Source organism: Lipophrys pholis (genome assembly GCF_963383615.2).
Source record: "Lipophrys pholis genome assembly, chromosome: 8".
NCBI classification, from domain to species: domain Eukaryota; kingdom Metazoa; phylum Chordata; class Actinopteri; order Blenniiformes; family Blenniidae; genus Lipophrys; species Lipophrys pholis.
Window position 1 is genome coordinate 21271556 of NC_137630.1, and position 15735 is coordinate 21287290.

Genomic DNA, 15735 nt, shown 5'->3' on the forward strand with positions numbered 1-15735 from the left:
CATGGTTGTCGTATTTCACTAAACTGTTGTCATATTATTCTCAAATGAAAAAACATGCTTACAGACGAGTTGTACAAGTGTGTACAATCAATATCAATTTTTGAACAAAGTTAATCTGTGTTCGACAGATATTTTTCTTTTGACTCTATCTAAGAGGCCACACACAGAGCAGCGATGGCAGTTGGGCCTCAAATTGTGCCTCGACTCCTTTTTTTCCTCCCTTCATGTGCGTTGAAATTCAAGAGCGCTCCATCGCTCCGCAGCACGCCATCACCGCTCCTCTGACTCAGCACAAATGGAGGGAAGAAGACAAGGAGAAGCGAGCCCGGACTGAACTGGAGCTGCAGCCCCGCATCACTGCGCCTCCTCGTGCTCCTCGCTGATGCACTGCTCCCAGGGGTGTTTCCCCGGCTCCTCCCTGTGGCCGTGAGGCGAGTGGAAGATCCTGCGGGGCAGCGGGATGGGCTGAGGGGGCAGGTCCTCTTCGGGGATGCAGCCCTCTCTCAGGTAGGGTTTGGGGGGCACGGCCGGGGGCTGAGGCCGGCGGTACGGGATGTGGTGGAGGCCGTGGGTGGGAACGTGGGTGGGAGCGTGGTGGTGAGGCGGCGGGCCGTGGGAGTGGCCGTCCATCCCGGGATGGGCGTGAGCGTGAGCGTGAGGGTGCGTGTGCGTGTGCGGGTGTGAAGCGGGGCTGCGGTAGTGGAAAGGGCGGACCGGGTCCATGGAGTCGATTTCCGGACCGCCGTAGTGGATGTGCAGGTAGGGTGAGGCCAGGTACTCGTCAGGGGGGGACCACAGGTGGCTGGGAAGGGGCTCCAGGGCGTCGTTTCTGATGGGGCCGGGATCAGGATACTGACCGCCGAAGTTACTCTCGCTCAGGGAGGAGACGCCGCTGCTGGCACTGCCCGACAGAGTAGAGTTGCTGCCCCCCAGGGCTGACTGAGGACTGGTCGGGGAGCCGGGGATGGGGTGGAGAGGAGACTGCAGAAACACAGAGAGAGAGAGAGAGAATGTTTTTCACAATAATACCTTGAATAAACTGCAAGTGAAACAAACAGAAAGTGTCTTGCTGAGACCAAAATTAGTCTGTGTTTACTGAGACCTTTTGAAGTTTCAAGTAAAAACAATCTGCACCGTTACATTCCAATTAACTTTAATGAAAAAGTTTCACATATTCTATGATTTACAGCTTTAATATGTGTCACTCCTATTTCTCACTAGATTTCTGAGTTCATAGAATCTTACACATCTCAGTCTAAACTCCTGCGATTAAATGTTATATTCTAAGTTTGTTTTTCAAAATTAAAGCATCAATCAGATGAGCTTGGCCACTAATGGGCAGTTAGAGCGGCTTTTCAGAGGCGAACGAGCAGAACACATCCGTGTGATGTGAGGTCAAGTGTGTTTCGCTTCAGTTGGAACAGTTGTGTCTGTGTGTGGGAGCAGATCATTGCAGAAATGCGAGCATGTTTGAAAGCAGAGAGAAAATAGTGAAATCTTCAGTTCAAATGTGTTTTCCAAAACTGTTTCTGTATCATCAGCATCTGTCAACACTGATGTTAATCTGAATACAGAAGGCTCAGGAACCAGCGCGGGGGGGATTACATTAAGTACGGATGATGCGCTTGTTTCCAAATTCAATGTAAATGGTGAATAAACAATCAGGCATCACTTCAACACAATCTGAGTGTGGAGATCAAACAGAGATCGTCAAATTATAAAAAATGTGCTCAAATACAATTTGTCTGGTCGAGTCAGAGGTGCGTTATCTTGATTTTACTGCTTTATTTATGTCTTATCTCTTTTGTTAGCAATTCTCCAAATCAACTTTAACAGATTGGAATTAATCGAGTTGAAGTGTTTGTAATTAAACTTATTTTACGTGTTTTATCTTCAACAATTTGATTGAATTTCTCTTGTTGGTTTCTGCTGCGCTCGACGTTTGAGGCAAGTTGTATTTTCTTGAAATGATTCATTCAAGCACTTTGAAAAGTGTTTTATGATTGAAATGGTGGTCTGTTTTGTCTGACCTTCCGGAGAGAGCGGACAGGCAGCGCAGGAGGGGGATCGCTGTTCTGGTGGTGAAATGCATCACAGTGCATCAGGAAATGACCTGCAGGGACAAGGTACATTAATACAAGTGAGGAGACGGTACCATGTTTGAATAAATAAAAAACAACCGTATGAGCTGAAGAGCACCTAAACAAAGGAGTAAAAAAATGATAATAAAAATAATAATAATGACCTTGTGGGAAAGATCTAGGGGGTACAGGGGGCATCACGACACCTCCGGTCGAGGCTGGCATGTAGGCCACCTGCTCCCTGTTCTCTCCATCCAGACTCCAGCTGTTAGGCGCGTTGGGAAACACTGAAGAGAAACAAAAGCGGCATAAACGCACTGCGAACGTCACAGGAGCACAGTGGATTTCAGCTTGCTTGACCGGGAGGTTACCTTTCTCTGGTAGGGTCATGTGGGGATCAGCACAAGGCTTACAGGGGCTGACTTGCTGAAGTAAGGCACGCTGCATGTGGTTGTTCTAAAATACAAAGAGCAAACTTTACGTTAAGGACGATGGACATTTAAAAGAGGTTTTCCATGCTGACCCGGTGGGGCTCACTTCTACCTGTCCGTTCTCTGCCATGTTGTAGTACATGTTGTTGGCCCGCTCGCGATGAGACGGCAACAAAATCATCACTTCTCGGTTGTGTTTGGCCTTATCGGGTAATGACGGAGAGCCTGGACATGAAAAGAAAGGAAACGCATTCAGACTCTAAGTATGGAGATGCAACTTCAGTGTATCGTTACAAAGAGTTTGTTTGTTTCTCTTTGAACACTTTGAAAACTGAGCTTCAACTCAAACAACATGCACATTGGAAAAAAAAAAAAAAAGCAACTGACCCTATTAATATTTTTCAAAATAGTCACTGGTATGTCTTATTTAGGGTCTTTTTATTTTTTACATCTAACTTATAAAATGGGACAGTGACAATCAAAAAGTTTACATATAGAATAGGTTTGATTTTAGTCGAATGAAGTTTCAATGAGTGTCTTACGTAAATGCTGCTATACAGGCAGATTAAAGAGTATATGGTTTTATGCAAAGTATGATGCAAAGTCAATTAATTTAGCATGTCTAATCTAAGGGATCTTAAACTTTTATGTATCATGAGGATGTAATTTCATTGCATGAGACACACACCACTAAACCAGTTCATTTATTTATTGTCAAGAAATTCATAGTTGTCATGTAATTAAAAATATTAAATTAAACTGAGCAGACTTAGGAACCTCCCCCGGGTATCTTCTATCTAGTGTCGAGCACAATCTTGCATTGTTTTGTTTCTGTGGGCTACTGGACTTTAGTTCATTTAGTTCAAAGGCTAATCGCTGGTTTGAGGAAGAAAGGAAGAGCTGAGGAAAATCTGTGATGATCATAACTCCAAAGCTGTGATAGATATAACTAATTTAGTATACAGTAGATGTCACTTCACTCGTAAATCCCTCTTTGGTTTGACCTCGAAGCTGTTTCTTACCTCTGGCACTTGAGGGAGCAGAGTTAATAATCTGGGAAGAGTTGGAGCGGATTGAGCTCAGGCTGGAGGAGGAGGGACTCGGCTGCAAAACACAGTTTATTCAAAGCTATCAAAGCACTAATAGAGCATAGAAATGAATGAATGAATGAATGAATGAATGTATCTTTGAGAGGTATGGTATGTACATCTTTCCAACACAGCAACAAGAATAAGTGAGCTCAGCGAGGAGACTAATAAGACAGTGTGAGTGGTTTGTTTCCTGAAATGACCTGCTTTCCTGTGAGTATCGTTTAATTATTCATCATCACGTACACCAATGTGATTTTACTGCACCCCATGAGCGTGTGCTTTTATCTTCGCATCCTACCTGCATGTGTAATGCCTCCTCGGGGTGCTCCCCCATCAGGCCGTCGGTCATTATGACGAGGTTTCCTGCCTCGCTGGAAGTGTGAGAGGAGAGGGAGGAGGAGGAGTGACGGATTGAACCCTGCAGGTTCAGAGGGCTGCAGGACAGACTCCATGTTAGATGGTGTGAAAACACTTTTTCAGCTTATCAAATCATTGCTTCTAGCTTTACATCCTGTCCAGCTTTACCTCAAGCAGAATTTTATTTTATTTATTTTTTTGTTATAGGCTGCCACTGAGGCAGTGGTTCATAACAAATTTCAGAGGCCAAGAAGTGTGTGTGTGTGTGTGTGTGTGTGTGTGTGTGTGTGTGTGTGTGTGTGTGTGTGTGTGTGTGTGTGTGTGTGTGTGTGTGTGTGTGTGTGTGTGTGTGTGTGTGTGTGTGTGTGTGTGTGTGACTGACTGACCTGTGTCTGTGCATGAGGCGCATGCTCTCAGGGCTCATGTGGCTGTGTGAGGAGAGGATGCCTCGAGGAGAGTTGACCCCCGTGCAGCCTGCGGGGCCAAAGCGATCCACGCCGGGGACACCCTGCTGGGACCCAACCATATACTGCTCTGAATATTCAAACTGCTCGAAAACGCTTTAAAACATTAACATGCAGACACTCTGCAGCCTGAGCGACAGCCTGGTGATCGGGAAGAACCATTTATGAAGATGGAAATTATGACGGTTTCCAGAAAGAAGAGCCAAAACGTTCAACAAAAGGAGTGTTGTCAACTTGCTCGGGTGATGACATTTACAACAACTGTCCATTGTACCACTGCAGATCACAACGTGAAACACAAGTCTCAAATTCAAAAGGTCATGCAAACAAAGTAGGACCCACAAAAAGTCTTGTTTTTCCAATAATAGCAACGACTATCATACATGATCATTCGGAACCATCATCACAGGATCTGTCCAGCAAGGATAAAACTACAAAAAAAATCATTCATCTCTACTTAGATCAACATTACTTTAAATATTCTTATCGGAAGAAAGAGGCTCATGTTATTAAAAACCGTATCGACCCCTGAGTCTACTCACATGGTGTAAACCTGTCCTCATCATGTGGAACTGGTCTACGAGCTTCTTGTGCAGAGGACGCATTTCTGGATGCACCAGCTTCTCGTGAACTGCCAGACCCACACCGAGAATATGCACCTGTTCATAACAGAGGACGTTTAGTGAGCTGTCATGTGATTGTGATTCTTTCCAAACGGTTGAGCTCAAGTCCGACCTGCTCCTGCATCAGATCCTTCAGATGTGTGATCCTCTCTGTGTCCTCCGGGTGACTGCTGATGTAGTCCTTATCGAAGAAGGCCTGTTGTAGAGCACAAGGGAGGAGGTTTAGGTCGCTCACGTCACCATTTCATCATTCATCCTCTCTGCGGTCACCAGGATTCCCTGCAACGGTACCTCCTGATATCTGGCGATGCCTCCGTTGACAGCGGCATCGATGACGCCGTTGAGGCACATGCTGAGCGGGTTGATGTTGCCGTGATGCTGCCTGTGCTGGTACTGGCTGATCAGAGTCCGCAGCTCCTGGGTCTTATTCTCCACCACATAGATGGCATTCTCCAGAGGGCTCACTTCCACCTTCAAATGAACAGACCATAAGTGTGAGAGCACGAAGGGCTTGAAACTAAATCATGTAGCATGAACATCTGAGCTCCTCACCACTTCTCTCCTTTCCACTTCCGCCCAGCGGGAGATCCCAGGGAGAGGACGGGAGAGGATCAGGGTGGTTCTCTCGATCCAGAGACTCTGTTTAACCAAAACAGTGAGTTAGGCCTTTAGTGGGGATACCAAGAAATCTGAGCGTGTGTGGAAGATAAAGACAGAGGCTGGTGCTTTCAAAATAGCATGTGGGTCACTCCAGAGAAGTCCTGTGTAGTTATATATGGGTTACTGTGTCAGAGGAAACCCCAGTATTATGTCTCGTCCAAGTCTCCGAAGCAGAGTGGAGTTTGTGGCACTGTGCTGAGCTGAAGAACAGTCAGAGACACTGGAGATAAGGTGTGTTACACGCAGCTGCTAATTGAAGTCAATGCAAGCTTGTAGAAGCAGTGAGTACAAGAGAGGACCTCTGACACAAGGCCATTTCTTTCTGAAGACGTAGTGTCTTCTCTACAGCTCCGGGGATCAGACTCCTCAAATATACAGAGGTTCAAGTGGAGTGACTGCTGAGCTGGTATCAACTCCAACAAGAAACTGGAGGAACATGTGCACAACCTGAGAAAATGTTGAGCCGTACAAGTAGAGCTGCTACAACCAGCCTCACTTTCTCTGGACAAAAATAAACAAATGAGTATAATTAATCACACCCAATATCATCCAACTATTTATCTCTCATAAATACAATTAAAAAGGATGACTGTTTTTCATTAAAGATTAAAATAAAGAGGACGTTTATTTAGTTTCAAACTATTTTCATAACATAATTTTTTTATTTTTATTTATTAGAAATAAATGCTCTGGAAAATGTGAATGAGACCAGGGACTAATGGTTTATAAAACAGGAAACCTGTTTATACAACAGCATATGAGGCTGGATAGATTATTTTCACTGCTGTTGTGAATTGCTTCAAACCTTCAAGTCCAGAGGAATGTAGCAAATAGACACCTTGCAGCTCCAAATGCATGTTACAGCATATTGTTGTATAAATCATTGGATTTATTTGATTTCATTGATGGCTCTGCTCTGCATCTTCATAAATGATTCTCTTTAAGTAGATAGTTAGGATTTCTTCACAAAACTAACTTCCAAAAATGTGAAACCTTTCTGTATTATCTAAAGTATTACCTCTGCATGATGGAGGGAAATAAAATAGAAATACTGCTCTGATTTAAGCAACACGGGGGATTTTTGCAGCTATAAACAGCAGCTGCTGAGATGATGAGAAATGGAGTCCAGCACTGCATCTTTTTAGAAAGATGGTTGTTTTTAGGACATAATATATGAGTAAAGTCTGAAAATCTGTGAGTCTTGTATTGTTTTACACAAGCGCAGTTTTGATCATGAAATGTGAAAGTTTTCCACTTGACACGTTACTTTGTTCTGCAGTGATAATGACTAATAGACCTGCAGTTCAGTCTGGGACTACTCCGAGTTACTCTGACAGAGGCTGTTACACAGGAGTCATGTTTGGATGAATACCAGCTTGAATACAATTTAACCACAGACAAGAAGAAATACATGATTAGTACAAGTAGAATGTATGCCTAAAAATGCTCATTTAAGCATTTAAATCTAAACCTTTTGATCATTTTTTTGTTATGTGTGTTTATGCTGGCAGGAAATGTTGGACCAATCTGATCAAACTAAACCCACACATATCGTTGTTTTTCCAAGCTTGTCTTCACTTTGTGGTTCTGTGAGTGAATATTCAAAATGATCCACACTTTAAAGGTATTATAGGGTGGAAGGCCTTGTACTGTGGCCAGCAGAGGGTGTTACAGTGTTACGCCTGCTTACATCACCTGAAATACTTGTTAACCTCCCCCCCCCCCAAAAAAAGAGCCATGCATGAATAAATTGCAGTTTCCAGATTTGTATCTACTTTGTGTTCTTCAATAGTGTTACAACTGAATTCAGTTTGTCTGTGAGAGGAGGCTCTCCATACCCTGAACTCATTCTCGCGGTCCTTGGGCCCCTTGTGGAAAGGCCTGTCGTAGTGGAAGCGGCTCACATTGTTTATGCGGTAGAAACTCTTGATCCTCTCAGGCACGCGCTCCAGCTGAGGCACATCAGAGATGTCTGACACTGGAGTCACCGCATAGATCTGCAAGTCTAGAAGCCGAGTGTCAAGGAAATGACAGATAAGACAGACGTGCATGCATATTCACAGAGGGAGAAGGAGCAGGGACAGTCATGGGAAACGCTTCCAGAGAACTGATGGTTTTTGTTTTTTCAAAAAATATCAGTCGAGCCACGCGGAAGAGCAAGTACAAATACACACCAGTTAATAAAGTTGTTTAATCGGATTTTCAAAAATGCGGAAAATAAAAAAATGTATTCAAAATAAACTACACATGTGGATCCAGTCTGTCCAATATCTACAAACTTTTCCACTGTCATATATATCAAACTAGTGCATTTAAGCCAAAGTGACATTTTGAGGATACACTGAGCGTCACTCTGCAGGATGGTGTCGTCTGGTTGGTTTGGATGCTGCATGGCTATAGCCTGGGGGAATTCTCCCAGCATCCTTTGCTGGAAGTCCTCGAGCCGTTCGTAGTCGTAACCTCGACAGACAAACTCCTTGTTCTACAAAGAGAAGAAGAAAATCTGCTTTACACGACTAAAGACCTGAGCTGGTTTTTAATTAGGAAGACTCTCTGCTTTCATTTACTGTTGCTTTAGGGACCTGTAGTTTTATCCATGTTGTATCGCGAAAGCCACTTTGCTCGTGTGAAAAGTCTTCCTGATGAACAAAAGCTTTTGGATTTCATGTGGCCGTTTGTTTATTTATTCATCTGCAAGCAGCAGAGCTGTAACATGAGATGTGGATGCCACAATGTGAGATCAATATTCACCCTCCTTTGAGCTGTTTGTGGGTGAAATACCTGCCTCTCTGTGCCTCCGACGCTGCGAGCAGGTAGCACACTCTGGGTTTTTAGTGCTTTTGTGCTGAAAATAGCTGCTGGCTGCGTCCAACAACCAACATCATCTGTCGTCACACAGGCTGCCTGCTGCTGCAGCTCCGCTCTGCGGCGCTCTGCCTGATCGTATGAGAGCAGCAAGAGCGGAGAAATCACACCAAAAAACGATGCGCAGGAGAGCGAAGCAGTTGCTCCAGGATCTCACGTCATTTCATTATGATTGTTTCAACCTATAATCTTTGGAAAATGTGATGTAATTTGAGATTTCTATTGCATTTCTTTGTGACCAAATTTACAGTTTGACAAAAACTGCCAGTGAAACTGAAAAACAGCCATTTTTAATACCTTAATTTAAAAAAGGATTTGTGTGACTACCTGTGATGATCATTCACCTCCAAAAAGAGCCAAAGTTGTATCATCTTTGCCAAGCAGCATTATGCTCATGTCACTTTATTATGCAAATGAGTTTTAGATTATCAGTAACTGAATTTATCCTGGCGTTGTTACACTGATGGTTATTGTGAGCTGAATGAAGTTTCCACTTCTGTGTTTCTGTCGAAAGAAATGTGGTTGTTTTTTTTCATAAAACGTTACACACAATGTGACATACTTTAGTCCCAGAGCAGGATTTTCATTGATATTTATGCTGACATTTGAGAGCATTTCTCTATATTATGTATATCATGATACTATCTGTTGCAAAGTGACCATGTTTTTAATTAAAGTTGTGGTACAATGCAAAGCATTTGCTAAATGTGAACAAAAAAAAATGGTGAACTTGAAAAAATGTCCACGTTATGTTTGGATTTTGCGTTCTAGCAGAAAGTGGCTCACCAACCAGCTGAAATGAATGAAAAAGCAGCAAACTGAAGTTCTAATCCTCATTAGACTTCCAGGTCAACACTGGAAGCCTTATTTCTTTAATGGACGTGTTTCAGGCATTTTCCTGTTTTTAAAAAGAAATCATGAATTAAAAAAGGGATATTTGAAGGATAAAACTAACATACTTAATTATTTAACCAAAATATGTCTTTATCTTTCAGAGGTAAATGATGTGGGTCTTTTCAAGCACAAAGTGTAACAGGGCAATGATTGCTACTTGTCTTTGCCTCTCTATAAAAAGAAAAGAAAACGTGTGCGTGAACTTAAAAAGCAATATGAACTGACTGCACAAAAATGCAACTTTTGCACTGAAACTGTAACTATAACCGAAATAAACCATTCATTCATTCATTCATTCATTCATTCATTCATTCATTCATTCATTCTAATGGCCTCAACAATAATGTTGTGTAAATTTAAATTTTCTTTTTTTTATGATACATTTGGCTATTTTTAAGTCCGGCATTGAACTAAAGATTACTGTGTGGCGTGGAACATTGTGATCACTGTGGCTCCTCCGTGGAGTCGGTGGCAGGTAAACTCATGGCAATGATGGGGATGAGTGAATAAAACCTTAATCCAGCCGTAGCTACATACATTATGCAGTATACGACAGAAGATGGGTCCGTTAAAATGGCCCGGTTTTGTTTGTTTCATTATTAGCACTTTTGACTTTGACCCGTGGATACATGTAGTTGAGAAGTGTACTGCTTTGTGAGGAATATACTTTTATATTTACAAACTTCAGTCATTTATATAAATGTATTTCAGTTTTACCGGGAAGTCACATTGAGAGGAAACATGGCCGAGGGGGCAGCTCGTCACTCTTTTGTCGTCATCTGCTGCTTCCTGTGGTTTGTTTTGCTTCATTCAGCTGACATGATGTCTTTCTGCCGATGATGGACTTCTGACCACATCAGCTCAACCCTAACCGGTAAGACGATAGGAGACGTGGAAGCGTCTTACCCTGAGGAAGAAAGGAAATTTCCGGCCATAGAATCCCATTCTGAAGAACTCCGGTTCGATCCTCTGCTGCTCAATGATGTTGTCATAGTATGCGGCCTCCATTTTCTGTGGCACAAGGACACACATGTGAGAAAGCCCTGACGAATAATGACTTAATCACACACATTACTAAGTCGTCTGCGTTTCCTGCTAAGTGTGGGCGAGCGCAGGTAATTAGGACATTGTGTTTGACGCTACACAGAGTTCACACCGACAATAACAGAGAGATGAAAATCTCAGCTCCCAGCATCACACAGGATGTCTGTTTCATAATAGAAGCAGCCAGCATGCATGAGTCCACCTACCCGGATCCAGCTGAGGCTCTGGTAATCATATAAAGTCTCATACTGGAACGCCAGCTCCCGGCACAGAGAGATGCCGTATTCCCAGCACTGCAGAGTCAGATAAAGGAAACAAGATAAAGGGTGAATTCACTCAAACTTGAGGGGTGGGTTTGTTCATATTAAGGAGAACGTCCAATCAAATGTGGATTTGTCAAACTGAGCAAAGTCAATAAAATGCTAATAGTTACAGCTGCAAGTCGCACACTCAAAAATGTTTGATTCATTGATATCTAATTTATTTGTGGAGGTAAAAGCCACTGTGATTAATTACAGTGGTTACATGCAGCATCTCCAGTGGTTACATATGGTTACAGTGGTTACATGTCCATAAACACATGTGCATTCAAAGAAAGAAAGTACAAAAGAAGTGTGAATTATAAAGGTGAAATAAAAGTTCAGAAGAATAACTCATTAATTCCCCATTAGACATGTTGTGCTCTAAATCATGAATAAGTCACAAAGACTTAACTTTTTTGTTTTTCTTTTGAAATGCATGATATATAATAGTCTATTCCATTTGATGATCTATTCAATGAAAGGTTAAAACAAGTAGGAAAGCTCCACCTTCAACAAACCAAACCAAGAAGAACCAGGGTGCATTTTGAACCCCACACAGAGGACATGAGTGACATAAACATGCTGTTTGTACTCAATTATCTGGATTTGATTAAGAACAAAAGTCTTCAAGTTCAGTTTTTAAAGAGACTCAATTGTATTTTCAAGTACTAATATGAAGTAAAATTGTTCTCTACTCAGATTCAGTTTCCAAAAGTCTGAATGTCACAAAACACAAAGATGCTTTGTCCTCAAGATGCTAAAATCTATATCTTGTATTTTCTGTTGTATGCGTGATTCACCATGCTCTTATTTTTTATTTATTTTGCCTTAAGCACAAAAAAACCACTAAAACCCACTTTTTGGGTCACGACACACCAGGTGAGAATCACGGACAGCAATCGGAGCTACACTGAGCAAACACACAGACAGACAACCACACACACTCACATTCACATCTCGGGGTATTTTAGGTTCACCAATTCACATGAGAGTTGATGTTTATTGTTAGAAGTTAAAGATATCGGGCATCATTATTAACTTTTTCCAAGAGTTGAACAAAACTGACAGGTTTCTTAACTAATGTTCTGAGTCACTTTTTGAACAAACCCACTTTTTTTTTTGCTTGATTCATCTCTTGATGATGTTTTTCCAAATCTCCTCTGGTAAAATATTCAACATTTTTAGTTAAACAGATTGATTCATTTTTCAGCTCATGTGTATGAATTAGGCCATTATATGCAGCCTAGATCACAAGCCAGTGTAATTTATATATCTTTATTAATTTCTATTTGATTCAGTCATTTGACAAACTTGTAATAACAACATTGAATGTTTATGACAGTGACTTATGTGTCATTACAAGTAATTCCGACAATAGTTTGCACTATAATGTAAGGTAGACTATGAAGGGCTGCTCCTCTTTGTCCTACCACAGATCCACTGAGCTCCCTGACTTGCTGGTTGGTCCTAAAACATGAAGTTTGTGTTTGTCCTGCATTAACTTTAATGAGCGCAGCAGCGGAACACTATTCCCCGGCTTCACAATAGCTTCTTCTTTTTAATAGAGGCAAGGCAATATAAAGGCGAGATGACTAAGAGTTCATAAAGGAGGCCACTTTCATTTGCTTCTCAGCTGCTCGGAGCATCAGGAGGGTATTGTCCTCACCGAAGCACAGAGACCGGTCCACTAATTTAATTTTGTGGATGAATACCAGCCAGGGAGAAATGATACCGGGGAGCAAATCACATTTGAACAGACATCTGACCCTCACCAAGTATTATGCCGTGTGCAAAAGCTGCACATTTGTTTTTCGCAGTAGCAAATCAATATTTAGCCTCACATGATATTTATCAGGCTGCAGTTACGAGGACGGGAGGTGTGTCTCTTCTCGGGTCGCCACAGTGGATCATGTGATCTGCATGTTTGATTTGACTGAAGTTTTACACCTGATACACTTCCTGAGCCATTATGAAGACGATGGCTATGAATCTTTATGATTGGCTAATAGAACAGGATATGGGAAGATAACAATTTAAAGTAGGGGAAAATTAGAAAACTTCAGACAGAATACTCCAGCTGCTTGATCTTATTCTGCAAATTGATCAATGTATAGAAAAGATAGCAATAATTTTGTTTATTTTCTAGTTTCTCATAATGGGTCAATACAGCAGACCATCTCCCTCCAATATCCTGTATGCTCCTTAGATGTGAGAAATATAAAGAAAAAGTTTTAAAACTTGAAGACTATTGTATTTTTATGTTTTTCAGGTGAAACAGTTCAACATTTCTTCAAACACTTTACATTTCTGTCCAACAGGTGCAATTTAAAAAATATTTTTTGTTGGCAGAATTAACCTCCAGGTTTTTAAACATTGCAAAAACATGATTTGTGAGATTTTAAAAAGCTTCATTTCCTAAGTTAATTTAGGGCAGAATGTAATGATGCCTGGCAACAGCTGCAGTGAGATTAAGAACAAACAGTCCCTTAATCATTAAAAAATTTGAAAAAGAATTTAACAAAAAAGAAACTGTTGATTTATGTTGTTCTCGTGCAGTACATTCCCCCCCTCAATGTTCTCAATCAGAGGATTCAGGCTTTCATATCCACATAAATCATAGTAAGTCTCCATTCTGCTGCTCCATCTTTAAAGGGGTCACCAGTGGAAGTCGTTCCAATTTGCAGCGTAGATTTGACTTCCTGGCACCGAGTCCCCCCCCCCCCCCCCCCCCCCCGAACACACACACACACACACACACACACACACACACACACACGTGAGGTCAGAGGTTAACCCAATGCACCACGAGGAGAGATTACTCTCTTAAAATCAGCAAGAATGTGTGTGTAAAAGCCAAAGCAAATAAAATCGGTCACTGGCCTTGCCCTTGTTGAAATAGTGGAGGATTTTCCGGCTCAGGTTCTCCTTGCGTTGCCACTCGCTCTGACACGGGTAGTGGAGGAAGTCCCTGAGGGGCCGGTCCTCCCACTGCAGCAGCTCCCAGTACAGCAGCAGGGTGAACGCCGCCTCTGTTGTTGAAGGGGGACAGAAAAAAACAAGAAAAAAACAAAAAAAACAAGCAGTGTGATTGCCTGCTTCGTAACAAAGCTGCAGATGTTGAACAATCTGTGCAGTCTGGCCTCAGTGATGAACCCAAACCTTCCAGACATTTTGGGCCTAGTTTTAGTGAACAGATGGTGTGTGACACAAGCCGCCCCGAGAGTGGTGACTGCGCTTCGGTGTAATGGTGGCCAGAGGTGCAAAAAGCACCTGCACATTTCAGGCCACATCAGCCCATCCCCAGTCTCCATTACGGACTGTTTGGAGCAATACTCAAATTAAAATCATGTCTGAAAATAATAAAAGCGCAAATGTGTGCAAGGTGTGAGTTTTACAAGGATTACTCGTCAGAGATGGAGGCCGGACTGCTGATACAGAAGGGAAAAGACGTTAAAGTTGTCTGTATCTATCGCCGTCCTCCTGCTGCACATGCAGAGGCACAACATGTGCGGCGGCAACTTTTCATAAAGGTTTGAGATGGCAGATTGCCTTGGAGGTAACTCTGAAATCACTAAAACAGCACTGGACCACAAATTAAGCACTAAAGTTTACAGCTGGAGCGATAGATCAACGATACAGAGAAACAAATGTTCAACATTGAAGACCCCTGTTGAGTTTCAGACATTTAGAAACACAACTGAGCTGATTTTCTGCGTGCAGCGTCGCTGTTTGTCCTTCATATGAGTATTAACGTGTACATATCTGCCATAATATCCTATTACATGTCAACATGGATCTGAAATACAAGCTAGTAAATGTGGCTATAAATAATACTGCGCTGAAAAATAAAACTATGAACAAAGCCTTTTGATATTGTTTGCAGCCCTCAGGGATACACACTGCTATTTTGGTGAGTAACACTGAAAGTAAACACTGTTTTTCCTTTGTTTACGGAAAAAAACACCAACTCTGCAGGGCCTTTTTAACCCTTTATGACCAGTGATAATGTTTGTATGCAAACCTTAAATACTGAGGATATACTGTATGTGTGCTGCGGGTAACTTTGTCTTTTCTCAAGTGTATCCTGACTGGGACAGAGAGCTGCACATGCAAGTCAATGCATTATTTAAATAATCATGAAAGCTGAGGTCATTATATAAAATACAGTTCCCTCCAGGTGTGTTTGAGCTGAGTTTAGAAGATATGTTAATTTCATATCTAGACCTAAATAGGAGTAAACTCGGAAAGCGAAAAAGTAAAACTGTTTTGTAGAATTGGAAATATGTTCAATTATGTGTTTACTTTTCTACTCTATTAGAACCGTTGTACATTTTCTTAAAGGTAATATTTACTGACAATAAAATACTCCATTTCAATTAGATGATTAAAAACAAATCTATGAATTCTGGGAGTACAAATAAATCACGTATAAGGTGACTACCAAGAGTAACACCTGTTAACGTTAACCTCGATTTAGAATTGGAGTTTCCACAAATTTTAAATGTGGGAGTGTGTTTCAATCCCACTTATGAGGGACATGCAAAAATAAAAGGGATTTAACATAAAAATAAAAAAAATGAATCAGTTTCAGTTTCAGTTTATTAGCCATTTGTAGTATGAAAACCACATTGGAAAAAACTGTGCAAGGAGCTCAAATGAAGGAATAAACCAATAATCCTGGAGGACTGTGACCCACTAACCTCCCTCCAGGTCTGAAAGGGTTTCGTTCAAGGTAAGGTTAAAGTCACAGGGGCGCAACACCATAATATTGCTGTAAAGAAAGAAAAAAACAGGAAAAGAAACGCGTGCGTGCGTGTTGACTGTCAATCTTTGCCTGCTCACAGATCTGACAAAATGGTGGAAATAATATTGTCAGTTAAGTTGCTTTGGTACTCAGTCGGCAGCGGTTGCTAATAGCAACAG

At 41.8% G+C, this 15735-nt stretch overlaps 1 protein-coding gene across 1 annotated transcript in view; it reads right to left on the reverse strand.

Annotated features, from left to right (window-relative positions):
• Positions 1 to 354: 354 nt before the first annotated feature.
• Positions 355 to 15735, reverse strand: part of LOC308113229 (dedicator of cytokinesis protein 3-like) — a gene marked incomplete at its 3' end in the record, with an annotated part of 47666 nt that continues 32285 nt past the window's right edge. The window contains exons 39-55 of the mRNA XM_080469300.1: positions 13693 to 13841; positions 10717 to 10803; positions 10373 to 10477; positions 8048 to 8189; positions 7546 to 7712; positions 5600 to 5686; positions 5339 to 5518; positions 5160 to 5243; positions 4967 to 5083; positions 4347 to 4489; positions 3902 to 4037; positions 3535 to 3616; positions 2625 to 2737; positions 2453 to 2537; positions 2246 to 2368; positions 2031 to 2113; positions 355 to 981 (exon numbers count right to left, since the gene is read on the reverse strand). Coding sequence (XP_080325426.1) covers positions 355 to 981; positions 2031 to 2113; positions 2246 to 2368; positions 2453 to 2537; positions 2625 to 2737; positions 3535 to 3616; positions 3902 to 4037; positions 4347 to 4489; positions 4967 to 5083; positions 5160 to 5243; positions 5339 to 5518; positions 5600 to 5686; positions 7546 to 7712; positions 8048 to 8189; positions 10373 to 10477; positions 10717 to 10803; positions 13693 to 13841 — 2510 coding nt within the window. The remainder of the gene's footprint in view (positions 982 to 2030; positions 2114 to 2245; positions 2369 to 2452; positions 2538 to 2624; positions 2738 to 3534; positions 3617 to 3901; positions 4038 to 4346; positions 4490 to 4966; positions 5084 to 5159; positions 5244 to 5338; positions 5519 to 5599; positions 5687 to 7545; positions 7713 to 8047; positions 8190 to 10372; positions 10478 to 10716; positions 10804 to 13692; positions 13842 to 15735) is intronic.